The sequence below is a fragment of the Aedes aegypti genome, chromosome 1 (genome assembly GCF_002204515.2).
Source record: "Aedes aegypti strain LVP_AGWG chromosome 1, AaegL5.0 Primary Assembly, whole genome shotgun sequence".
NCBI lineage: Eukaryota > Metazoa > Arthropoda > Insecta > Diptera > Culicidae > Aedes > Aedes aegypti.
Genome location: NC_035107.1, coordinates 202,491,061 through 202,517,939, shown reverse-complemented (window position 1 = coordinate 202,517,939; position 26,879 = coordinate 202,491,061). Strand labels below are relative to the sequence as shown.

The 26,879-nt window shown below is 40.3% G+C and overlaps 1 protein-coding gene across 5 annotated transcripts in view; it reads right to left on the bottom strand.

Annotated features, from left to right (window-relative positions):
- Positions 1–26,879, bottom strand: part of LOC5564080 (probable serine/threonine-protein kinase cdc7) — a 200,950-nt gene that overhangs the window by 122,747 nt on the left and 51,324 nt on the right. For 3 of the 5 annotated variants that reach the window (XM_021857265.1, XM_021857266.1, XM_021857268.1), the window contains one exon: positions 11,833–12,969. In XM_021857265.1, coding sequence (XP_021712957.1) covers positions 11,833–12,112 — 280 coding nt within the window. In that variant the 5' untranslated portion in view covers positions 12,113–12,969. Of the gene's footprint in view, positions 1–11,832; positions 12,973–26,879 lie in introns of all 5 variants that reach the window. The other 2 variants (XM_021857264.1, XM_021857267.1) reach the window with 1 other exon arrangement.

The window sequence follows — 26,879 nt, the reverse complement described above, 5'->3', positions numbered from 1 at the left end:
AACAATCTGTAATCTTCCTTCAATCCTTCCTCAAAGAGTGTAGTTGAGGGTCTAGGAAGATTTCTAATTAGAGAATATCAAGAGAATCAATCAAGAACCTTTCCAGTTATGAACTAAGGATCTATTTAATGAACTGCCAGAGATCTTGTGAAACGCAAACATTTAACGAGAAAAGCAAATGATTTAACTTTGTTATGGTCAATGGTGCTATGACAAGTGAAAAGAAATTACGATTGAAAAACTCTGTCAGAGCAACGTCGAGTAACCCAAATCTGTTCCCGTAATAGTAGTTTACGGAACAAGTTGCAGAATGATGATTTTTACAGCACGAAGACCACTTACGGAACTCAAAACAGTTGCGTAATGAGAAAGCGTTGCGTAATGAATCATTACAGCACTGGTTTCAGTTAGGTAATGACTATTCCCGCACTGCATACTTCAGTGCAGGAAAGTAGGCCGTTTCATGGCAGATTGGCGTGATGAAAACCAGCCTATTACGATGAGAAATTGCAAAAAGAATCTTTTAACTTCACTCCGGAAAGAAAGCAAGAAGTTAACCCGGATTTGACCCGTATTCAGTTACTTTGATCTCGATGGCGAGCGAACGTGGGTAGTCCATCTCCAGCAACTTCCCCGGAGAGTTGGGTGACTCAACAAAGTATCTACCGTCGAGTTTCCAAACCAGCTGAGAGAACCCAACTGGAAAAGGCAACTAACCTCTTTGATTGGTTGATGCGCGCAGTTTTCACCACTGGCACCGCTTAGAGTACTAACCTAAGCTGACTAACAGTAGTGGTTGTGAAGTTATCAACCTTTTTCATCGAGGGAACCATCATCATCCCTTTACGGGTGGTCAGGGCCAGGAGGGCAGGTGAGCCGCAAGGGGAAACCATTCCGTGAAGTCGATTTCTCCTCGCATCAGGTTCGTCGCCGAGCACCGATTCGATTGGTGGTAGGGAGGAACTTCTTTCTTCTTTTGTTGCGCAGAAGATCTAGGCTGAGTGCGCGGTTGGGGTCGCGGTAGCAAGAGACGGGGACTCAAAGCGTTCAAAACTTGAGAGTGCTTTCCTCGCTAGATATCGCTCGGCGATTGCTGCGATTTCTTCCATTGGCTCGTTCGCTTGCTCTGAGTACCCGATGGGGAACTCAGCAGAGAACGAACGATATCTCTGAGTCTCTAAAGCTACGCGGACGGATGAGCGCGAGGTGCTTAGTAAAGAAGACAGTGAGTGACAACTGGAAAGTGCTTAGTGCTTACGCGCATGTGGAAGATGTGCGCGCTGCGAGTGTGAGTGAGTGACGTTCGGTAGGGACATACGAGTTGAAAACATACAGCAACTGTGCAATAAAAAAAAACTATTCAAGAAAGAAAGCTGGTGGAGAAATTTTCTGTTTTCTCCCCTGGCCGCGCGCTGCTTACTGCTTGATGGCGATGACTCGCAAGAAGTGCTGCTTTAGCTTTCAAGTGGAAAGAATTTGTAGAAATTCCACCCATCGTGGTGGATTTGTGAAAGATACCCTTCTTTGGTTACACTTACAGGTTTTGTTTTGACTTTTGAGTCACAATTGCGGTACATTTTGAGATATTATTTAGTTTCGTTTGAAGTTAGAATCGAAATTCAAATATTTATTACAACGTCCCAAGCAACCAGAACATCGGCTTTTACTTAAGCGATGAACTCAAAAGTTCATTTCTAGTAGGTTTTGAGTTGCAATGATACTACATCACTGAATAAGAAATCAACGAATACTAACAGAACTTGATTCTCAAAAAAGGAACTCATGCATTTATCAACAACTAGAAAGTTCAGAAAAAAGGTCGAGCTGATTTTTTTCCCTATTTTACGGTAAACATCATTCTATTTGAGCAACTTGAATGAACTTTATGTGAACTGAACTGCCATGAAACGCAAGTCAGTCCCATCTGCATTTTCGTCAAAATTGAGTTGAGTTCAGTTTTCAACATATTTTCCAATGCTCTTCCCAACAAAAAAAGCAATAATTTATCGAGAGTTGATCCAATTCCGTCAGGTTGCCAAACTGCATAGAAGTTCCTCCGTCGCCCGTCAGTTCTACCAACCCGTCTCCCCTCAACTGATAAGCCAGACGAAGTGTATACGACCTCCCGAAAGAACACGGTTGTTTACAAGAGTGTAAATATGTCCACGTAGAAATACGTGGTGTCCGCGCCGCGTTGTTGTTCACAGTTGCTGACAGGGAACAAGTGTTCTGCTGCTGCTTCTGCTACTGCCGACTATACTCCGAGACTCTGTCTTGGAAATCTAATCTCCAGGCCCAGCGACGATGACTGTGTTTCGCCACCCTCTCATCCCCTGGGAAAGGAGTAAGGAGGGGGGGGGGGGGGCGGAGAATGGCATCGTGAGCTATTTCACTTATCAAGCCATGGGCATCGACTGCGATTCCCTGGGCCGATGGTGATGTGTGGAGGCACAGACAAACGGACGGAATACTTGAAATTCTCATCGAGAACGCTTTAAACGATCATTTCAAATTTCTTAGGTTCCATATCTCACAACCAGAGGGCGTGCATCGCTTTCTTTTGTGTTTGACGTTTAACACTAGTACCTCCTACACGGTGAAAACGGTAAACCCACATTTGAGTATTTTTAAACTTATTTTGAATTATTTTTCTCTCCCTATTTCATTTGCTCCTTCTGTTGTTGTCAGAGAGCGAAGAGCAAAACAACTCAAAAACCTAACCTTAGTGCGTTACCTCAAATTTGAGTATGTGGCACAGTACTGGAAGTTGAGTTATTTGATCTGCCGATTGAGCGAAAAGAACTTAGCCAGTAGGTATTTTTTCACTTGGCTGCAAATGAAAACAACTCCTACCCTATCAACTCAAAATGAGGTTAACGCACGAACCCCCGGAATTCAGTGGGATGAACTCACTTTTGAGTACTTCATTTTCTCCGTGTACCTAATCGTATTTCGTGCAATATTCATGAGGATTGTGTGAAGTCGGCGATGGATTTTTAAGGAAATCGTTACGGCCGTTTGTCTGTGGTACAAGCTTGACGCGACTCGGACGGGACCACATGACTACAAGTTTATTCTAGCCAAATATGAAATCAAAAACACCTTGCCTCGCATTGATTGAGTAGGAGAAGCCACGAGGGGGATGAAGCAATATGGGGCATCCGGTGGATGTTGAGAGCGGAGAATGCGGCGGAGGACGACAGGGTGAGGGAACAATATCAACGGCCGCTCAACTGATAAGGAACACAGATAAGTCCCCCCACATCGGGAGAGTGAATGAACAGGGCGCAGAACACACGGCTCCCTGAGTTAGCCGTAGCCTACTTTGTTACGGTGTGGGTTCTGGGAGTTCTGTCGAATCGCAGTTTTCTCAGCTGGCTGCGAAGGCGATGGTGATTTTTAGTGGAATGATACTTACGTTGCATCACGGCGGCGAGCGAAGGAACGCCCTACGTTGGGATGGATGGGTGAACGATCCTCCGACTATCAAAAGGGGGATCTTGTTGTTATCAAACGAATTGAGAGTGGGATTATAGAATGAGTCTTTGTGATGGCCTTATGTCGATTCACATATGGTATAACTCAGTCTAAAAATTTAGGGATGTTTATAGCAACGAACGACCGAAGAGATGAGTCAAAACGAATCATTGAATAGAACTCATTTGACAATCTTCTTCTTCTTCTTCTTTCTGGCGTTTCGTCCTAATCGGGACAGAGCCTGCTGCTCAGCTTAGTGTTCTTATGAGCATTTCCATAGTTATTAATTGAGAGCTTTCTTTGCCAATTGACTGTTTTGCATGTGTATATCGTATGGCAGGTACGAATATACTCTGGGCCCTGGGAGTCGAGAAAATTTCCAACCCGAAGAGATCCTCGACCAGTGGGATTCGAACCCACGACCCTCAGCTGCTAAATAGCTGCGCGTTTACTGCTACGGCTACAAGTCAACACCCCGAATCATTTGACACTCACCGTATCCAAATCTTTATTGCATATAAAATATAACTTAACTCAGTTTGACAATACTCAAGCCATTTTGACTGTTTGCAAACTGACAAAAGAGAGGAAGATGACATTATTTGGTATCTTCGTCCTGCCTGTGGATGATCTGTCAAAATGACCTTAGTTTTGCCAAACTCGATTGATTGTGCAACAAAGAATTACAGTTCTATCAAACCCAAAACACTACGGTGAAGCTATCTATGCTCTTCCTGAAAAAATATAAACTAGTAGGAATTATTGTGAGATCCTTTTGAAATTGTTTGGAAATTTTTTGATGGATTCCAAATGAGATTCTTAAAATAGTGCCAACTGGATTTTTTGAATAAGTAAAGGCTCAAACAGGATTCTGAGGATATTTTCGATGGATTATCAAAACTTATATCATAACTGTCAAGAATTCAGTGACTGTTCATAAGAAATCACGTCAAGACTGAGGTCAGACGCTTGAGATCTTTGAATGATTTATTTATATGTTCTTAATCTTCGACCTTCCAGGCCGCATAGACCGTTTTATAACGTATGCATCACACAACAATACTGCTGGGGGACGGACCTGGTGTAGTGGTTTGAACACACGCCTCTCACGCCAAAGAACTGGGATCGAATTGGGATAGGTCCTCGAGATGGTCACTTATGACGTAAATTGTTATTGTGACGACTTCTTTCGGAAGGGAAGTAAAGCCGTTGGTCCCGAGATGAACTAGCCTAGGGCTGAAAATCTCGTTAGTAAAGATAGAAAAAAAAAACAAAACAATACAGAAATCATGAATAAATGGCTATTAACTTAGAACATATGAACCAATGTTGGAATTGGATAGAACGGTAATATAGTGAAAGATTATAAAAAAATATACCATGTATATTTTACTCAATCTTATAGATTCTGAACTTTTGATTTGTTCATTTTTCAATATATATTTTTTAATTTTAATCCTTGAATTTGTAAAAGGTAAGCAGTAAGCGGCAATCCATCAAAAACATTGTTAGAAATAGACAAAAAATCTTACTACATAGAAGTCTTTAAAAGGTTTTGCAAACCGTAAAGTTTGTGGTTGCTTAATTTTGGCAATTATTATTTGTATCAATGCTTTTATACAGATTACAATTTTACAAGGAACCAGTTACTTCTAGATTCTGATCAAAGTTACATTTCAGGATCTGGGAAGCAATTCATCAAGATCACCCAATTATCACTAGCAGTAGTGGCAATGGCGATGCATAACGGCGAATATCTCTAATTTAGTAAAAGGTTTCCAACAATTCTGCTTGAAGTCGAAATATGACAATTTAATTCACTTTAAATTGCTAATAGCCTTTCGAAAGTTGAGAGCATCAGTTAGTTTAATATTGTACACTTATTTTTTTTAAGTTACATATAAGTGCTTCGTTAAAAAGATTTCTGACTTTGTAACTGCCAAGCTCTAAAATGAATCATGTAGAAAGTGACGATTCCCAATGGAACTTCAGTTTATTTTTTTCAAAACATGAGATTGTACATACTAGATGTTTACAGGCCCTATGCCTTGTGGAGCACATTTGGAATTGAATCCATAATTGGATGTAATACGAGAATCAACTCAAATTAACTTGTGTGTCGATGGGCCCCGCTGACATCGCCGATTCATTTAACGTACATTTGATCTTTTTTTAAACATGCTTAAGGAAATATTTAGCTTCTGCTTTATGAATTCTTACAGATATTCTTCAAATGATTTCTCCAAAAAATGATGTTGTTCCTGGAATTTCTCCACGGATTTCAACTACAATCATTCAGAGGATTCCTCCAGAGATTCCTCCAATAATTTCTCTAAGGACTCTTCTCAAACTCTGCTGATATTCATGTATAAAACTTGAAACATATTCTTAAAATAATTCCGACAAACATCTCCCAGAAATTCCACTACTTAACCCACCTGATATTCATGTTCAAAAAAATCTGAGACTTTTTTCAGAAATGATGCCAGATGTTTTAAGCGATTTCAGAGATTCCTTTCAAGGGTTTCCAGGATCATTTGATCAGTATTGACTTAACGGATTTCCCTTCTAAGAATTCCTTGAGGAATTTCATCCGAAAGTTCTCATTAAGTTCCACCAAGATGTCCAAGAGCTGTTTACGAGAAATCCCGGATTCCAGGAATTATAAATTCAACGATTTTGAATTGCTATGATAGTTTTTTTTAAATATTTATGAATTATACTGTGCCTTTGATCAAAAATTTCACCAAGTAATTTCTACAGGATATAAAGTGGATTGAACTATGAATTCTTCAAACCATTCCGCCTACGATATCTTAAAATCTGCAGTCTAAAGATTCATAAATTATTCAAGCAATTTTTCATAAATTCTTTAAGTGGCTCTTTGAAAGAACAATCCAGTTATAAATCTTGGAATGCTCTACAAATAATTCAAAAAAATCGTACAGGTATTTGTCCAAAAACCTGAAAAACAATATTCTCAGAATTTTTCTACAGCAATTTTATTATGAATTTCCGCAGAACTTTCTCCAAATATTTATGCAAGAAGCAACTACTTTTTTTTCTTCAAGAATCCTTGTGGAACGATATTATTCATTGATTTTATCAGGAATTTGGAAAGAAAGTCCTATATGGTTCTTTTTCTATTGGATTTTTCAAGTAATTCTTAAAGTTATCGTCTATAGATTTTTCTTTGGATTATTTTCATTATAAAAATAAATTCAGGGACTCAACCAAAAATGAGCAATCGCACCACGTATCCGCTCAGAAAATTTTCCAAAGAAAATCTCTCAGGGATAGTTTTTGTTTTAAAAAGACAATTTACACCGTATTCAGCCAAAGGCTGCACAGACTGAACGATCACTAACATTAGGCAACGGACAACACGAAACACACAGTAGCCCAGTGATGAGTTTTTCGTTTGACGAAAAGTTTCCATCGGTTGGAGCGGGAATCCCCCACCTCGTGATACAATACGCCTAAGCGACTGACGCCGCTAACCGCACGGCCACGAAGCCCACAATTGGATTGTATTTAATGGAGTTTTCTAGTGATTTCTTCGTGAATTCAGCAAAAAAAAACATGTTTATCAAGAATTCTTGCGACATCCATTCTAAAATTCTGTCAAGAAATTACAAAAGGAATTGTTTTAAAAATGTCGAAAAAAAGAATATGTAAGAAAGATTGAAAATGCCTGTAAGGTCAATAATAAATATTTAAGACCCAATTTTCCATCAAACAATATATGTTGAACGAAATTTAGATAAAAAAGTTAACCTCGATATAACGTAACGAAAATAGAAATCGAGTTACGTTATATCGAGGTATTACTGTGTAACAAAATGTGTTATAAGCAATTGCTCTCGAATATTTTATAACAAATCGTGTTATAATTATGTTTTGAATTGCAACAAATTTGAAGCTGCTATAGTTATTATAATTGATTTTGTTCCAATTATGTCAAAGTGCTTCTCTCAAAAATGAAACAAAATTTGATATTTTTAACAAACCTTGATATAATTGTGCTACAATTTTGCTGTAATCCACTGGTCGGGGTCAATAATATTGTTTTGTATCTTTTTTTTTATTTTCATCACATATCGACTTGATAATTTAGTAGCTTCCGTCAATGCATTGCAATTATTTGACCTCATATCAATTTAACACAACATTTCTGAGAAATTTTATGTGTAATCGCTTCAGTACTTATCAGCGATGCATTATCAATCGCACTGCTTTGCATTCGAGTTCATTTCGTGCTAATAATCGATAGTCCATAATTGGTACACCTTCATGGCGAATACCAGGAACACTATTGCTATATTTCATACAAAAACAACGATTTTGAAAACCAATTTTAGATGCTTTAAGGCTCAAGAATCCATCATTGATGATAAAATCATCAAAAACGAAAAACCAGTTTTTTTTGTTCAAATTTGAATAAATTCTCATAAAAATCTCTCATCGTAATCCATGTAGCAAGTGTAATGCAATGATGGATTTTCTTGAACATTGATTCAAATTTTGAAAGAAAAAACTGGTTCGAAAAATTCGAACTGTTTATTTCATCTGTTTCGCAAGGCTACATACAAGTAACTAATAAATCAGTCTCACGTTTTGAAAGCGCGGCCAAAATCTGATTAAAAAAAAGTTTATCTCTCGAAATAAATATCTATGAAAAGTTCTACATCTTCTACAAATATTATTGATTTTTGAAAATTTGAATACTTAAATTGTACATTGCACCATACTGGTTGAGCTGAACGTGAAAACTTCACTTTACTTCACAATATTAGACGTATCGACCATTGGTTTGGTCCTTCTTCAGGGTGATTATAAGGAGTACAACTTTTATGTTGTCGCCTATTAAATTTTAACAGATCGAAAACCCATTCAACTAGAGATCGCAGCTTAAATTTTACAACTAATAAAATGGGAATTGATTATTGGTTAATGTTATTGCATTCAAATATTTCGAGAAATTTTGAAAGTTTATTATCCCCAAGGAAAAATTTCAAAAAAATTGAAATTTATGTTCTGCATTTGGATTTTTTTTTTTAATTATTGAATTCCAATTCAATTTCAAAGCAGGGAAAGTCAATTTTGTTCAATAATCAAAATGTATATAGATTTATTTATAAATTTGTTATAGGATTACGTTTCTCCAATGGATCCAAATAATGTTTTAAATATTTTGAATTGGAATGCTCGTTCTTTGAATGGAAAAGTTTAATTTAACAAACATATAGCAGTTATAGCTGAAACTTATTTGAAACCTGGATTCTTCAGTCTTGTGCACATGAAAATTGAAAGTTTGGCTTCGTTTTATAATCACCTTAATCGACTCTAGTCATCTTTGTAGCCAATTAGTTACTCATGCTGATTTTGATTCTGATCATGTCCCTGTTACATTTCAAATACCCCATGAAGTGAATCTCAATCCTATCAGCTCCACTTTCAATTATTTTTGAACCGACTGGAATATATAAGAAACATATATTGACTCTAATCTTGATGTTAACATTTCTTTACAAACAAAACTTGATATTGACAATGCTCTTGAAATTTGAATCCGTGATCATAGGCGATGATCTTAAACTCTTGATCCGCCTTAAAAACGTGAGGAGAAGTCAATTTCAACGCACTTGCGATCCTGCTATGAAAATTATATGGCAGGATTTGCAGAAAGAAATCAAGAAACGATCTGCACAATTAAGAAACAAAAATTTTGAAAATAAGATTTCTCAATTGGACCCTGGCTCTAAGCCCTTTTGGAAATTATCTAAAATTTCGAAAAAGAAAACCTCAGAAGCCAATACCGGCATTGAAAGAGGAAAACATATTGTTACTAACTATTTTCTAAACAGTTCAAAAATTTGCTATGCAGTTTGAAAGCGCGCATAATTTTCATTTGGGACTCAACTAAAAATCAAATTACTCAGGATATCGAAAACATTCTCAATCAAGGTAATGTTTAAGAAAATTCCTGGATTTATTAGGAAAAAGTGAGAACAAGCATAAAAATTCAAAAATATGAAAGCCCCTGGCGATGATAGAATTTACTACACCCTCATAAAAAAAACTTCCAGGGAGCAGCTTATCATTCTTGGTTGATATACTCAACAAATGTTTTCAGATGGCATATTTTCCTGACAAATGGAAAAATGCCAAGGTTGTACCAAATTTTAAACCGGACAAAAATCCTGCTGAAGCTTCCAGCTATCGCCCAATCAGTTTGCTTTCCGTAAACTTTTTGAAAAGGTCATTTTGAACAGAATGATGTCCACATTTGAGAAAATTCATTTTTTTCCAATGAACAGTTCGAATTTTGCCATGGACATTCATCAAATTTTACGTGTAACAAATTTGATTCGTTCCAACAAATCTTAAAGCTATTCTACTGGTCTTGCTCTTCTAGAAAAAGCATTCGACAGTGTTTGGCATGAAAAAAAATCCAACACACATTGCTAGAATAAGTCAAAGTTAGCTATCAAATGGTACACTTTAGATTAGTTATCAGAACTCCAGGTCTGAAAAACTTCCTGTAAGAGCTGGTGTTCCTCAAGGCAGCATTTTGGAACCAATATTATACAATATTTTTACATCTGACTAACCTGAGTTATCTCATGGATGTCAAAAATCCTTGTTTGCGGATGACACAGGCTCTCCGCCAAAGGACGAAGTCTGCGTGTCATCTGTAGTCGATTGCAAAATAGATTGGATATTTTTTCTTCATACTTGCAAAAAATGGGAGATTTCTCCTAATGCTTCCAAAACTCAACTAATAATATTCCCACATAAACCAAATGCTCTTTATTTGAAACCTTCAAGTAGACATGTTGTCGTTATGAGAGGGGTTCCAATAAATTGGTCAGATGAAGTTAAATATCTACAGCTCATGCTAGACAATTTAACAAATTTAACTTTCAAAAATCACATTGAAGTCATTGAAGCCAAATGTAACAAATATGTTAAACGTCTTTATCACTTTATTAATAGAAAATCGAAACTTTGTCTTAAGAACAAGCTTTTGATATTCAAACAAATTTTCAGGCCAGCCATGTTGAATGCTGTACCAATATGGACTAGCTGTTGTAATACCAGGAAGAAAGCTCTGCAGAGAATTCAAAATAAAATTTTGAAACTTATTTTAAAGCTTCCTCCCTGGTATAGTACCAATGAGTTACATAGAATATTGTTGAAACATTGGAACAAATGTCAAATAAAATAATAATAAATTTAGGCTAGAATCGTTACAATCTTCTATTGATACTATAAATGTTATATATTGAAGTTCAGTTAGGTTAAGTTAATTGAAAGCGTATTCTTTCTCTTATAAGCAGGTGAAATCAACCTACCTTGTATATGGGAATTCAAAGCTTCCAAAACAATTGCTTGTTATAAAAATAACGGTATCAATCTTTTGTTTTGTAAGGTGCTGTTGGAGTTTTTTTTTTCAAATTTTCTCACTTAAATTACATTTTTTTGGAATTTTATTTGTTCATTAGCATAAAGATTAGTCAGTTGCAATTTGAAAAAAGTAGAAACAAAAAAATTGAGTGTTAGATATGCTCGCTGAAATTCTTAGTTTGGATGGCCAAAATCAACTGTGAGAATGATATTTATCAATTCGAAGGGTATGATCAACGAGTTAGAAGTTTTTATCTGAAAAATATATCAAATGCGAGTGGTTTTGTGATTTTACAACTACAGTCAAACCTCCATGAGTCGATATTCCTTGACTCAAAATCGACTCATAGAGCCATACTGAAAACAAAATTCCATGGTTACTATGATGGTCCTTCAACAACTTTCCTAAGCATTTCTGTTCCAGTACTCGATTTTTCCATGAGTCGATGGTCCTTTGAGATATCGACTTATGGATGTTTGACTGTATGATATAGTGTATAAGTCCAATCATCACAAATTTTAAAGATTCTACAGTGAAAAAATCATGCCCAGATAGCTTTTCGGTGACATTGAGGTATTCCATTAGGGGAAAAGTACCAATTTTTGACCCATCCATACGATTTTGGCCTACTTTGTATGAAAATTCGAAAATTGGCACAGAATTCTTGTGGGTTGTTGGTACTTTTCCCCTACTTGTGAATAAAGTTACTTGTTATTGAAATTTTTACAGCTTAAAGGGACAGAATCCATCATTATTTAAGAATCTTTGAATGCAATTTTTCTGTTCATAATTAAGAAAATTAAGAAGTGTTTAACATACCATCGAATGAATTTAAGTTTGGACAGAAAACTTATTCTGAAGTTTCGATGATAACAATGATTACAATGATGGAATCTTGATCGTTAGGAAATGAGAAATAATAGATTACTTAAAAGAGTACTTACAGCAGTATCTGATCGACTGGCAGTTGTTGCTGGTTGGGGTACCGGGCGGTTGCTGGTTCGGTGTGTTGCTTATGTTGTTGCCACTGGGGCCGTTGCTGGTGACCAACATTCCGTTGCCGTTGCTGTTGATGTTGCTGCCGTTGGTCAAATTGGTTGCCACCTGCACTAGACTGTTTCCGATGTGTCCACCACCGACGATACTGTTTCCGATACTGTTCCCGATGCTATTTCCAATACTATTTACCATAGTATTGCCACTCGTTTTCATCGGTTGGGTCATTATTGTGCGCACAACACACTTGCGCTCCAAATCGGAAAAAAACTTCCCCCGGGATAGGGTTTTCCCTTCGAAAAGTTTAGTTTCTAGCTCTTCCGCTACGCGCGTCACTCGGAAAACCTTCGCACAATTCGTTGCTCAACACTCTCTACACGTACAATCCCGTAGCCCAGAAGGGGTAAAACAACACACGACAGTGTCCTAATTTTTCTCGATTTTATTATATCTCTTCCACTGGTTGGCTGCGTTTCGCTCTTGAGCTTACGGTTTTTTTTTTTCTCCACCGTCTCTTTTCGCTTCGCTTCACTCTTCTAGGTTCACTTCACTATGGAGACCAACAATCTTGGCTTACTTTGCCGTTTCTGCTTCTTCTGCGGATGAAGACGATGATTGGTAAAGGAAGATCGCGCGCTCTGTCCGCGCAGAACACACGAACGCACAGATGAAGAAGTGACACAGAAAACAAGAATTCGTTTATAACTGTTTTAGATCTGTTAGGCCTCCACGCGAGACTGGTCTCTTTTCCTGCTTGCGCTTATCTTGTGCGGGCTTTATAGTTGGAGATTCTAACTGGGATGCTATATCTTGAACTGGATGAGCACTGTTTGTTGCGTTTGGATGCTTCGCACCTTAAAGACCCACTAAGCCAACTGTTGGCAACACTAGATTTATAAAGCCCATTTTCGTTGCAAAATACATTGTACTACGATCACACTTTATTCTTCTCTCAAAATCCACCGTTTTTCAAACTTAAATCCAAATCTCCAACACACTCTGTTCTGTAATCTTAAATTTCACCGAACTTCTGTTCTTCACATTTGTACTTTTCATTTGAGTAGGCGTTGAACCAATCCGTTGACCTGCTGAGACAAAGAACAAGTTGCAATGTCAAGAGTTCACCTAGAATTTTTGGTTATCCGTTTGCACACTGGGAGGGTTAAGCCCGAGAATCTACCGTACACACACACGCGAGTCTTGGTTTCCGAATCCACACCGGAGCACGCGTTACATGCGCGTGAACTCACACGGGTCTGGCGAGATAGTGACGAGTTGTGAGATGGTTACTGGGACGCCAAGAGGTCCACCAAAGAAAGAAGGCCCGTCGAAGTCGTACTCGTGCTCGGGACTTCTATGGGAGGAGGAGAACGGTGAAAAGACTTTCTTTCCTCGACGCGGGTACGATCTAATCTGATTGGTGATTCTGCTTTCTGGCTGCCAACAGGTCCCTCAAGAAACCGCGTGCCGTCGTCGTCAATCGAATCGGCCACTCACCGACCGAAAGAGTGTACCAAAACACAACAGATGAAAATCCCACCGCGATCCAAGTTGGCGCGGGCAGTGCTCTTTTCTCCTCGCGTGCATAACTCACTCACTCGCAGTGGAATAAGCTAGCGCGCGCATACACACACTCACTCGTTCGAACCGACCACGCTTAAGCTAGAAAGCTTAAATTCCTCCGAGGAAAAGCTGCTACCCGAGTTGGCAATCGTGTTTTGGGTGTTGTTGTTGTTTACGCTCTTCGTGGAGAAGTTTTTCTTTCGGCCTCCAATGCTTCGGGGTGCTGGGAACGAGCAAGCGGAACAAGAAGGAGTTCGACTTCTACACTTTTCAGGTTAAGCCTTCGGTTCGAGTGCGGCTGAGTGCAAAGCGACTCGACTATGTCGAACGGTAGGGCAATGGATATGTATGCTATGCATGGTGCATGGTGAGAAACTTGGGTGGCGATGACGGGTCTCGATGTACGATCATGGGAACAGAAGAAAGCTGCAAAGAAGGATTGCTGAAGAAAGTTTCTAGCGAATGCATTGTGGCGATGGGTGGAATTATGTGTGGCCATAATGACCAATTCTCAATACAGCTATCATCAAACATATTTTAAATGGGAAAGTTTGTTCTTTTCATGGTAAAGAAGGTGAGTAGTTAAATTTATGCTTCAACAGCTAATGACGTACATATTACAGTTATTACTGAAACCTATTTGAACCTGGATCTCAACTCATCAAAATCTCCAAACTTTGTCGTTTATTCAAATGGAGCATGTGGTAGAGTTGCTATCATCATGCATAGGCGTATAAATCATCAACTTTTTCGTCATCTGAAACCATTTTTTTTTATAAACTTCGATGGGTTTCTGTTTACATGCAGCATGTTCAATGAAAACTTTAATAGCTGCCTATTTGCCTTTTCTATGCAATGGACTGTAAGCTCATCTGCTCCAAACTGTCTTGTGGAAATTATGGTAAATTGAACACCGTGGCTTTTACCTAGAAAAAACAAATTCTGATCAATTTTTATTACGCACGGACGATTTAAGGCATAAATCAGAGTGTTCGGGTTGATACGGAAATCAATTGAAGTGAAAATATCAACAAAAACAAAGATTTTAGAAAACCACGTTTGAAAATCAGAACTGACGCCACTTTTAGCTCGGGGACTTGAGGTTTTTTAGTAAGGTGATTATCGTTATGATATGATGTTGAATTCTTTTTGAATGGATTACAATTATTAACAAATATGTTTTCGGTTATGCAATGAAAATTTTCAGAAATATTTGTTTTGCACACATTTTTGCATGATGTTTATTTTACCACCAACAGCTGTCCATTTTACCCACATAGTGCAGGTAAAATGAACATTTGTATCGTTTTTTGCTAGCGATATAAATATGTGAAAATTTAGCTATTGTAGTCTGAACTCGTGTCGCTGCTATAGATAACATTAGAGTGATGCAAATTTTGAAATTTTGGCTCCCCTATGCTTAAACTACTTATATTATGGTAAATAGCATCCTCCCAAAGTTTAAAATAAATCGAAAGAAATTTGACTGTGCACAGGTCATTTCAAGTTTATATGGAGATTACTATGGAAAACGCCATCCTTTTGTGTTCAGTCCTCTATCTCTTCGTCATAATGTTGTTGGAAAAGTGAACACAATCTTCTCATGTCAAATCCTTTCAGCTACAACTTTGCTGAAGACCACATTTTGATTGGACGTCAGGATAAATTGCTACCTAAAAATACCCCACTTAAAAATGGAGACAGAAGCATACCCATTGGGGCTTCATTTAACTGTCTGAAAGATTCACCTTTAAGGGAAAATAGTCCTTTTGAATACAAAGTTTAGTGCATTTAATATATATACTTGTTTTATCCAATCTGTGCCTTAATTTTGACCAAGTAACCATTTTTCTAATAGGCTTATACTAAAATAAAACTTCATCATCGGCTATTTTAAGATTTTCAATTACTTCTGGGAAATGTTTAAAATTTTTACTGATTTACTATGAAACTTTTTCGAAAAAAATTGGAATTTCTGGAGTTTATACTTTGCAATATTGTGAGTAGGTGATCCAATAGCTCGATTAATCTCACGCATTTCATTACCAGGCCTATGAAATTTAGGAAGTCCTTTAATTTTTGGTAATAAAGGGTAATATTACTTTAGTGAGTTTACATCATCACTCAAAACCGGTTTTGATTAATTGTGAACTCTATCAACACACCTTGCTTACTTACTTATTTGGCTTTACATCAATTATCTTGATAAAGCCTCGCCAACAATATTTCGCCAATTCCCTCGGTTCATGGCCGCTTCTCTCCATCCTTGACTGTGACCCATGTTCTCCAGGTCCTGGTGTACCTGGTCAATCCACCCAGCTCGCTGCGCCCCACGCCTTCTTGTTCCGGCCGGATTCGTGGCGAACACCATCTTTACAGGGTTGTTGTCCGGCATTCTTGCAACATGCCCTGTCCAGCGTATCCTTCCAGCTTTAGCTACCTTCACGATACTGGGTTCGCCGTAGAGTTGAGCGAGCTCGTGGTTCATCCTTCGCCGCCACACGCCGTTCTCCTGCAAGCCGCCGAAGATCGTCCTTAGCACTCGGCGTTCGAAAACCCCAAGAGCTTGCAAGTCCTCCTCGAGCATAGTCCATGCCTCATGTCCATAGAGGACTACCGGTCTTATGAGCGTTTTGTACATCGTGCATTTGGTGCGGGGGTGAATCTTTCTTGACCGCAGTTTCTTCTGGAGCCCATAGTAGGCACGACTTCCGCTGATGATGCGCCTTCGTATTTCCCGACTAACATTGTTGTCAGCCGTCAACAAGGATCCGAGGTAGACGAACTCGTCCACCACCTCGAAGGTATCCCCGTCTATCGTAACACTGCTTCCTAGGCGGGCCCTGTCGCGCTCAGTTCCGCCAACCAGCATGTACTTTGTTTTCGACGCATTCACCATTAGCCTGACTCTTGTTGCTTCGCGTTTCAGGCGGGTGAACAAATCTGCCACCGTTTCAAATTTTCTCCCAATAATATCCATGTCGTCCGCGAAGCAAACAAATTGTCCGGATCTCGTGAAAATCGTGTTTCGACTGTTAAGTCCGGCTCTCCGCATGACACCTTCAAGCGCAATATTGAACAACAGGCACGAAAGTCCGTCGCCCTGTCGTAGTCCCCGCCGAGACTCGAACGAACTGGAGTGTTCGCCCGAGATCTTCACGCAGTTTTGCACACCGTCCATCGTTGCTCTGATCAATCTTGTGAGCTTCCCGGGAAAGCTGTTCTCGTCCATGATTTTCCATAGCTCTATGCGGTCGATACTATCGTATGCCGCCTTGAAATCGATGAACAAATGGTGCGTAGGGACCTGGTACTCACGGCATTTCTGGAGGATTTGCCGCACGGAAAAGATCTGGTCCGTTGTCGAGCGGCCGTCGATGAAACCTGCTTGATAACTTCCCACGAACTCGTTTGCTATAGGTGATAGACGACGGAAGAGAATCTGGGATAGCACTTTATAGGCGGCGTTTAGGATGGTGATTGCACAATAATTTTCACACTCCAGTTTGTCGCCCTTTTTGTAGATAGGGCATATAACGCCTTGCTTCCACTCCTCCGGTAGCTGTTCCGTTTCCCAGATTCTGACTATCAGCCGATGCAGACAAGCGGCCAACCTGTCCGGGCCCATCTTGATGAGTTCGGCTCCGATACCATCCTTGCCAGCGGCTTTGTTGTTCTTGAGCTGTTGAATGGCATCCTTAACTTCTCCCATCGTGGGAGCTGGTTGATTTCCGCTGTCCGCTGTGCTGACGTAGCCATCGCCTTCGCTGTCCTGACCTTCTGTGCCTGTGTTCTCTGCACCATTCAGGTGTTCATCGTAGTGCTGCTTTCACCTTTCGATCACCTCGCGTCCGTCCGTCAAGATGCTCCCATCCTTATCCCGGCACATCTCAGCTCGCGGCACGAAGCCTTTGCGGGATGTGTTGAGCTTCTGATAGAACTTCCGCGTTTCTTGAGAACGGTACAGCAACTCCATCTCTTGGCATTCCACCTCTTCCAGGCGGCGCTTTTTGTCCCGGAATAGGCGGGTTTGCTGTTTCCGCTTCAGTCTGTATCGTTCCACGTTTTGCCGCGTCCCATGCTGCAGCATTGCAGCCCGCGCTGCATTCTTCTCCTCTAAAACCTCCTGGCACTCCTCGTCGAACCAATCGTTTCTTGAGCTCCGCTCCACATATCCGACAACGCTTTCGGCAGCGTCGTTAATGGCTGCTTTGACTGTCCTCCAGCAGTCCTCAAGAGGGGCCCTATCGAGCTCGCCCACATCCGGCAACGCTGCCTCAAGATGCTGCGCGTACGCATTGGCGACATCCAGTTGTTTCAGCCGCTCGAGATTGTACCGGGGCGGGCGTCGGTACCGTACATTGTTGATGAAGGATAGTTTTGGGCGCAGTTTCACCATCACAAGGTAGTGGTCGGAGTCAATGTTGGCGCCACGATAGGTTCTGACGTCGGTTATGTCGGAGAAGTGCCGTCCATCGATCAGAACGTGGTCGATTTGCGATTCTGTCTGCTGAGGTGATCTCCAGGTGTACCGATACGGGAGGCTGTGCTGGAAATAGGTGCTACGAATGGCCATGTTCTTGGAGGCGGCAAAATCTATCAGTCGTAGGCCGTTCTCGTTCGTCAGCCGCTGGGCTGGGCGCTGAACTTTCCAATCGTCGGTCTGAACTCCTCCTCCTGGCCAACCTGAGCGTTCAAATCTCCTATGATGATCTTGACGTCGTGGCTTGGGCAGCGGTCGTACTCGCGTTCGAGCTGCGCGTAAAATGCGTCCTTATCATCATCAGTGCTTCCGGAGTGTGGGCTATGCACGTTGATTATGCTGAAGTTAAAGAATCGGCCTTTGATTCTTAACTTGCACATTCGTTCATTGATCGACCACCACCCGATCACGCGCCTTTGCATATCACCCATCACTATGAAAGCTGTTCCCAGCTCGCGTGTGTTGCCGCAGCTCTGGTAGATGGTATGATTACCTCTAAACGTTCGCACCAATGCTCCTGTCCAGCACACCTCCTGCAGCGCTACGATGTCGAAACCGCGGGTCTTCAGTACATCGGAGAGTATGCGAGTACTTCCAATGAAGTTGAGAGATTTGCAGTTCCACGTACCGAGTTTCCAATCGCTAGTCCATTTTCGTCGCTGTGGTCTTTGCCGATTGTTCCGTTCCGTATTCTCTCGTTGACGCTCCTGTGCTGATGTGTTTTTACGGTTGGCTTGCAAGGCCTGACACCAACCCCCTAGATTTCCGGAGGACCAACACATGAGGATCTTCTCGGGTTGGAAATTTGCTCGACTTCCCAGGGCATAGAGTATCTTCGTACCTGCCACACGATATACACATGCAAAAATGGTCATTGGCATAGTAAGCTCTCAGTTAAAAACTGTGGAAGTGCTCATAAGAACACTAAGCTGAGAAGCAGGCTCTGTCTCAGTGGGGACGTAACGCCAGAAAGAAGGAAGAATGTTCCGTTTTTATCAACACGATCGGCAATTTTCAGTTGACAAAAACGGAATAATTTTCTTAGATAAAATAGTTTACAAATTTTAAAACAAAATTGCAGTTTTGCCAGGATGATACACAATTTCATTATTAAAATGCACTGTATTGATATTTAGGAACTGTGATTAGCATTAAGATTTTTCGTATAATTTCATAAATAAAGTTGATTGCAGACTCCAATCAATCAATATGATTATTTAATGCGATAAATCATCAATACAGTCGACTCTCCATATCTCGATGTTCTATATCTCGATATTTCTCTCTATGTCTATGATTTCTTAGGTCCCTTCATTCTGCATACAATTTCTCTCTCCACATCTCAATATACTCTTTATCTCGATATCCCCGTATCTCGATGTTTTCCTGTTAATTTTTCGTTCCAATTTCCTTTCCCAGTGTTTTCTTGTGGAAGTGCAGAGGACTCCTCGGCTTCTGTAAAGCAAGTAACACGTAAACATTTCCCTCCCATTCCCAAATTGACCTGCATTCGGATGCAGCCGGCGCCGGTATTGTTTATTATAATAATGAGAGCACCAGTACTTACACATTGAGGATGCTACTGATCCCGAGTAGTGTCTGTTGGTTCCCTGTGTAAGTACAGCTGTTCTTGCAATAACGGAGTAGCAACTGCGGGCGGTCCATCATGCTCATGCTCATGCTCATCCATGCTCATCCTTCCGCTTCTTTTTGTCTATGGCATTGCATCACAACTGTGGAAAAGCTCTCAGCTTACTGTCCTTATAAACACTTTCGCAATTATCAACTGAGGGTTTTTTTATTTTGCTAAGATACATATTTTGCATTTTTGGCACCCGATTGGGGGTTAAGGTGAAACAGTTTGGAATCATTTTCTAAGATTGCACTAAAACTTCAAAGGCACAAATCTCGCGAAGAAAGTATCCCACGACATTGCACTTTTTATTTTGGCTTTGTGCACTAGTAGAAAGCTTAAAATAAGAAAATCAGGAACGTTTGCCAACTATTTCTCCAGTTTTGTGCTTTTAAAAACGTGAGTAGGGGGAGAAGTCGGCCATTGTGCCGGCCATCTTTGGATTCCGAGATGTTTCACCTTAAATGTGAGGTTATGTTGCGAAAGTTTTGCAAGCTTAAATTAATATTTACGGTTTGCTGTGCTTTTAATTGTCAAAATCTATTGTGTAGAATGATTGTGGTGATTTTTCTTCACTACCACTATCATCTTTGACTGGGATGCAATAATCGCCATTCTAGAGCAGCGCCACCTTCACCGTTTAGCTCTACGTTGGATCACGAATCGACTAGCACTAAACTAAACTAAAATTTTACTATTTTGTTTGGTAAAACAATGTTAAATAGGTTTATCAAAAACACAAAAGTGCACAAACTCCAGAACAAGCACAACCAAATAAGATTTGTTTTGTTATAATCTCTCTTGTTAAGTTTTAGGAAAAAGCGTAAGGCAGTTCATATAAGCTCTTTATCGAACTTTTGGTATCCACGTGAAGAAGAGGTGCGTGATTGCTCAAAAATCAATATCCCAAAAAATTGGGATGAGAACATGCGTGACGTGAGAGCATCAAGTATCAACAGTTTCTCAAATTATCAGCCATTTCAGTCCTTTTCCATTTTCTTTGATGCAAACTTATTGTATGAAGATTCCAAATATTTTGAAAGATTGTTAAGTTTTGCTGGACGTCTTTCCCTACCCTTGCAACAGGACCTAATCAATGGCTGTTGCTATAATCTGTGCAAGCTTAAGAGATGAAGGATAATGTACAAAATACTACGGGATCGACAGTCTTATCAAAAATAAAATAAACTCGATCATGTCTCTTGCCATTAGGACCCATTAACAAATGTCATAACGCTAGAGCAGCGTGCTACCTTTGCCTCTTTGCGTGAGACTGAAAAAAAAATACTAATCAGAGAGGCATCAAAAAATCCGCGAGGAAGATGCAGAACAGAGCATAATTCAATAACAAAAGTTCCATAACAACTCCGCGAGGGCTGTTTTGTTCGGGCGGGACACTCAAGAGTTTTTTTTAAAGTGTGAGTAAATGTGAGGATAGCAACAAGAGAGAAGAGTACCAGAAAAAAATCTTCGTATTTTTTTGCACTCTCACTCGAATTGTTTGAAGATCTGTGTTGAAAATGTTGAGTGCAATTTTTACTCCTCAATAAAACATCAAAATCGCCTCAATTTTGCGTTGCATAGGAGTTTTGTCAAGCCTGGTTGCTAGGACGTGGTCAGCGCAATACTCGACTGTTGAAAGATGCGTCAATCTTGACCTTCAGCCCATGCTATTTTTGAAAACTCTAATTGATTGGCGGATAGGAAGAAATCAAACCTTATTGAATCGTATATGACTTGACACCTACCATGTATCGTAGATGATCAACTCCAACATAATGTCGAAAATTCAACCGTGAAGTTATTGAAAAACATTTAAATAGCTTCAAATAAGTTTTTGGTTTATATTTCAAGCATTTCTAAAAATAAAAATAAATACTTTTTTTGTGTTGATAAAAACGGAATAATTTGTTGACGAAATCGGAACGTGATAAAAACGGAACATACCTGTATTCCATCGGTGAAATTTTGATTTTTTTTTCACTTTTTAGCTATTTTTCAGACTGACCTCCATGAAAATCCCGTTCATTGATGCATTTCAGCCCATACAAAATGTATGGAAAAAAATCACCAATAGAATATTTTAAAACCTTCCGATTATGAAAATATTGATGAAATATTGATCTCTAGCGAGAAAGAAACAGATGTACATTCGATGTGTTCGTCTGATTCAGACATAGCAAGCGTCGCGACGCGTCGTCTCCGGATTCCGGAGCAGACCGCTCACCAGACTTTTTTTTGCAGTTGAGGAGATTTTAACGTCAGAGGAAAATAACCATCATCGTTTTACAAATTTTCTAAGCAAGTTTTTTTGCTCAAAATTCATGCAATGTTCAAGAAAATCTATCATTGCACTACACTTGCTATCTGGATTTTTATGAGGGTTTCTTTAAATTTGATAAAAAAAAATGTTTTTTTCTCTTTCGATGATTGCTGATGATTGAATGATGGATTCTTGATCCTTAATGTACAGTACGACAAGAAGCGATTGAACCAGGGCCAAGTCCAATAGAGAAGGCTGCTTCATTCGGCGTAGATTCAAAAAAAATGTTGGACAGTCAAGTATCAATTATTGTAATTGAAATATGGCATAGTCTAAGTTAATCAAAGAAAATCCAAGAAATTTAAGAACATCACGTTTTGGTCTCCAATATGCCCACTGTGCAATGTGTGAAGCATAGAATCCGCCTTTCTCTCTTAGCCATCATCAACGTGAACATCCAAGATCTATCTTGCGTGTACAAGCCACTCAGTTTTACCAAAACGAAGCACTCTCTTCTCACTCAGTGCCGATGCAGCCGTAACCCACCCAAAGACTAGACCCGCGAGAAGAAACCTGACCACAAAGAACTCACACACGTGGGTTCGTTGTTCCAAAGACGTCACAGACCTCAGCTGCTGGTAGAGCTTTCCATCTCCCCTTTCACGCGCGAACGTTCTCTCGCTTGATCTAGCAAGCAACAAGCAACCACGCGCGCACACTGACGATCGTACGAAGAAAGCAGGTCAGCCGAAGATGCGCGAAGATCACGTCCATGGTTTGGAACTTGGAAAGGTGGTGGTGGCTTTGATTCGTTTTAGCTCGATCAAGCGATCAGCAGCAGCAGCACGCTCGGCAGAGAACGAAGATTCTTCGGCGGACGGTTCGGCGAAGAAAGTTCCAAAAAGAAAGATCGAAGAACGATCGCAGCAGCGATCATCGGCGCGGAAATACTAACAGCTTCGGGCTTGCTGACGATTGTGCGGAAGCGGGGTGAGGACTCACAGCACCGCGCGGCAGCTTTTGTAGATCTGGCCTTACCTTGCGTACCGTTGGTTGGTTGGTTGCCGAGGATTGCTGCTGTAGTGGTGGAGAGAACAAGCGGGGTCCATGATGGATGGGGACGGAGGAATGAAAAAGAAATTTCTTGGCTTGTTCGCCCGAGGAGTACGAAGAAAGTGCACAAAGCAGACTCGAAGAAAAGAAAAGAAATGATTTAAATATTTATTCCGTTGGTTGGTTAAGACCTTTTTTCTTTCCTCTTGTATGTTATATTTTCTTTTTGCACTTCAGCGGGCTGCGGTGGGAAGGAGGATACCGCGCTTGACTACATTTATGCGAGAGTTAACGAAGGTAAGCTGAGAAGTAGCAGAACATAGTCTCGGCGAAGTGGGACAGGGGAGGGGAGGGGAGTAAGAGAAAAGGTGGACGGAGGGCACAAGGGAAGTAAATCAGAAAAGACCTAACTGTTCGTGTACACGGCTGGACGATCGGATGGATCTTGTACTGGTCAGAGAACCAAGCCACGGAACGGGTTACGGGAAATGGACTTGTTTTAATACAACAAGCACCAACTCCGAAGAACTTTACCAAAGCGGGTATAAACTTCACCAGGCGCGAGACCGGAATGAGGACACCGCTTGTTTATTCAGATCTCACTTAACGAAAAATTATGAAAGTTGTTTTCGGACGTGGGGAACATTTTTGAATACTTTTCCAGCTCTACGGGTTGAGTTTCTGGGAAGAAAGCTGACTATTTTCGAATTGTGGACAATTGCTGCTGCTATCGAGAACATGTGTTTTTGTGTTGAATTAGGGTAAGTTGACAATTATGGTACAGGCTAAAGTCTGTCCCAATGATAAATTTAATTGTACATTCATTATGGGTTTCGCAAAAATTGGGTTGATTTGTAGCCTGTGCAATAATCGGCAATTTACCCTACATAGTAAATAAAATTCTTATTTCATATGTAAAGTAAGATGAGAGCAACAATTTGAAGTTAGTTAAACAATGTATACTCCTAAAAACTATTACAACAATTTAACAAGTTTTCGTAGACCAACTATTAGAAAATTTAATAAAACTAGCAAAAAAATCTATTTCCTTTGTTATTGATGCAAGCGGACAACGATTCAGTAGATTTCCTAAAGTAAATATCTCAAGAGCATACATGACAGCAAGTTGGCCTACAAGGTTCAATCAGCATTAAATATCTTTTTTTCAAATATTATTTTTTCTCATAATCAATCTAGCTTATAGGTATATAGCCTTATTTTTTAGTTTTCATTATTTAAAAAAGTTTCTTAAATATGCTGGCATATATTTGAATCCTTTAAAACAATGGCGCACGTTGTGCTGAAACACACATGCTATCGAACTTGTATGAATCTCTATTTTTTTTTATAATTAAAAGTTAGCCTTGGTAGTCACAGTTTGCGGTACATTATAATAACCTTACATCGACGAACATTTGAATAATGTTGATTTTTGATTTTTTTTTTTACCTATGCAAATCTATGGGTTCATTAGTAAAGTGTCCATTCCGACAAAAAATCCCGGAATTTGAGAAATTTCTGGATTTCCCGTTTCCCTTGATACAAGATCTAACGTCCCGGGTTACCGGGATTCCCAAAATGAACGTAAATTTGGATAAAAATCACTAAATTCTTGTAAAACAATGATATTTATCCTCAATCTCAAGCTCTAGGAAAAGCATCATACAAGTAAGTAAATAAATTGAATATTAATATCACAAAGAGACTAAATTACCAAATAACGTTTGCTTCATTTAGAATTGGAAAAAAACTTTTGCTCAGTAGGACGCCAGTTTTCAAAAATCGAACTTTATCAAAGCTTTTGGCCGACTTTAAGTACAAGGACAAAATTTAAATAAAAACTAAGCGATGCTACGTTTAGACTGCAGCTGATATTTAGCTGTTACTTCGATTCTCATTGGTTTAAAACAGTGTAAGAACATTACATAACGTTTTCTTATCTATTATTCTTCTGGTAAAGTAATGGTATTCAATCTACACGCTCAAAAAAGAATTCTGGAGAACGTGACACATACACATGATCTAGTTCACGGTGTATATTTTTGCTTGTTGAAGAGTCCACGACTGCTGTTCACGGATACGAGAACGGATTTTTTTTCTGTGTAGTATTTACTGTACTATGGTGTCCAATTTTTATATAAAACAAACATAAAACAAATGGTAAAAGTTGTATGTAACACATGAGCTTAGCAATTGTTGGCCACGTCGTGTGCTCAGTAATATTTAAAACCGAATCCCAACAACAAATATTTTGTTGATTTTCGCCAAAATATTTCCAAGAATCGTAATCTCACTCAAAGCAAAAATGCAAAAGGAGCGTTGTTCTAGAATGGTGATTAGTTCATCCTAGTCACAATTACAAGTTATTAATATATAATTCAAAGAACAGGGAATCGTACGTAAATATCCATTTGATTTCGAAAACTTTCGGTTCATAACCTCACATATAATCGCTAATACTTGCTGAGATCTTACCGAACGCGAGTACGACAGCTGCCCAAGCCACGACGTCAAAACCATCATAGGAGATCTAAACGCTCAGGTTGACCAGGAGGAGGAATTCAGCCCGACTATTGGAAAGTTCAGCACCCACCGGCTGACGAACGAAAACGGCCTACGACAAATTGATTTCGCCGTCTCCAAGAATATGGCCATTCGTAGCACCTACTCCCAGCATAGCCTTCCATACCGATACACCTGGATATCACCACAGCAGACAGAATCACAAGTCGACCACGTTCTGATTGATGGACTGCACTTCTCCGACATTATCGTCGTCGGGACCTATCGTGGCGCTAACATCGACTCTGGCCACTATCTGGTGATGGTCAAACTGCGCTCAAAACTCTCCGTCGTCAACAACGTACGGTACCGACGGCCGCACCTGTATGACCTAGAGCGGCTTAAGCAACCGGATGTCGCAGCTGTATACGCGCAACACCTCGAGGCTGCATTACCGGAAGAGGGTGAGCTGGATGAAGCCCCTCTTGAGGACTGCTCCAGAGCAGTAAAAGCAGCCATCAACGAAGCAGCTGAGAGCAACGTTGGGTACGTGGGACGGAGTCGACTGAACGATTGGTTTGACGAGGAGTGCCAGGAGGTTTTGGAGGAGAAGAATGCAGCGCGGGCGGTCATGCTGCAGCAAGGGACCAAGCAGAACGCAGAACGTTGTAGACGGAAACGGCAACAGCAGACCCGCCTCTTTCGGGAGAAAAAACGCCGCCTGGAAAAGACGGAGTGCGAGGAGATGGAACAGCTGTGCCGGTCTCAAGAAACGCGTAAGTTCTATCAGAAGCTTCATGCCGAGGTTTGCAGGGATAAGGATGGGAGCATTTTGACGAACGAGCGTGAGGTGATCGAAAGGTGGAAGCAGCACTTCGACGAACACCTGAATGGCGTTGAGAGCACAGGCAATGAAGGTCAGGACAATGGAGGAAATGCCTTCGTCGGTACTGCGGAGGATGGAAACCAGCCAGCCCCCACATTGAGGGAGGTTAAGGATGCCATTCACCAGCTCAAGGACAATAAAGCTGCTGGTAAGGATGGTATCGGAGCAGAACTCATAACTCAAAGGCTGGCCATTTGTTTGCACCGGCTGATAGGCACAATCTGAAACATAAAACAGCTACCGCAGGAGTGGAAGGATGGGGTGATATGCCCCATCTACAAGAAAGGTGACAAGTTAGATTTGAGAACTTTTGTGCGATCACCATTCTAAATGCGGCCTACAAAGTATTATCCCAGATCATCTTCCATCGTCTGTAACCCATAGTAAGCGAGTTCGTGGGAAGTTATCAAGCCGGCTTCGTTGACGGCCGATCGACAACGGACCAGATCTTTACTGTACGGCAAATCCTCCAGAAATACCAGGTCCCAACGCATCACCTTTTCATCGATTTCAAGGCGGCATACGATAGTATCAACCGCGTAGAGCTATGGAAAATCATGGGCGAGAACAGCTTTCCCGGGAAGCTCACGAGACTGATAAGAGCGACGATGG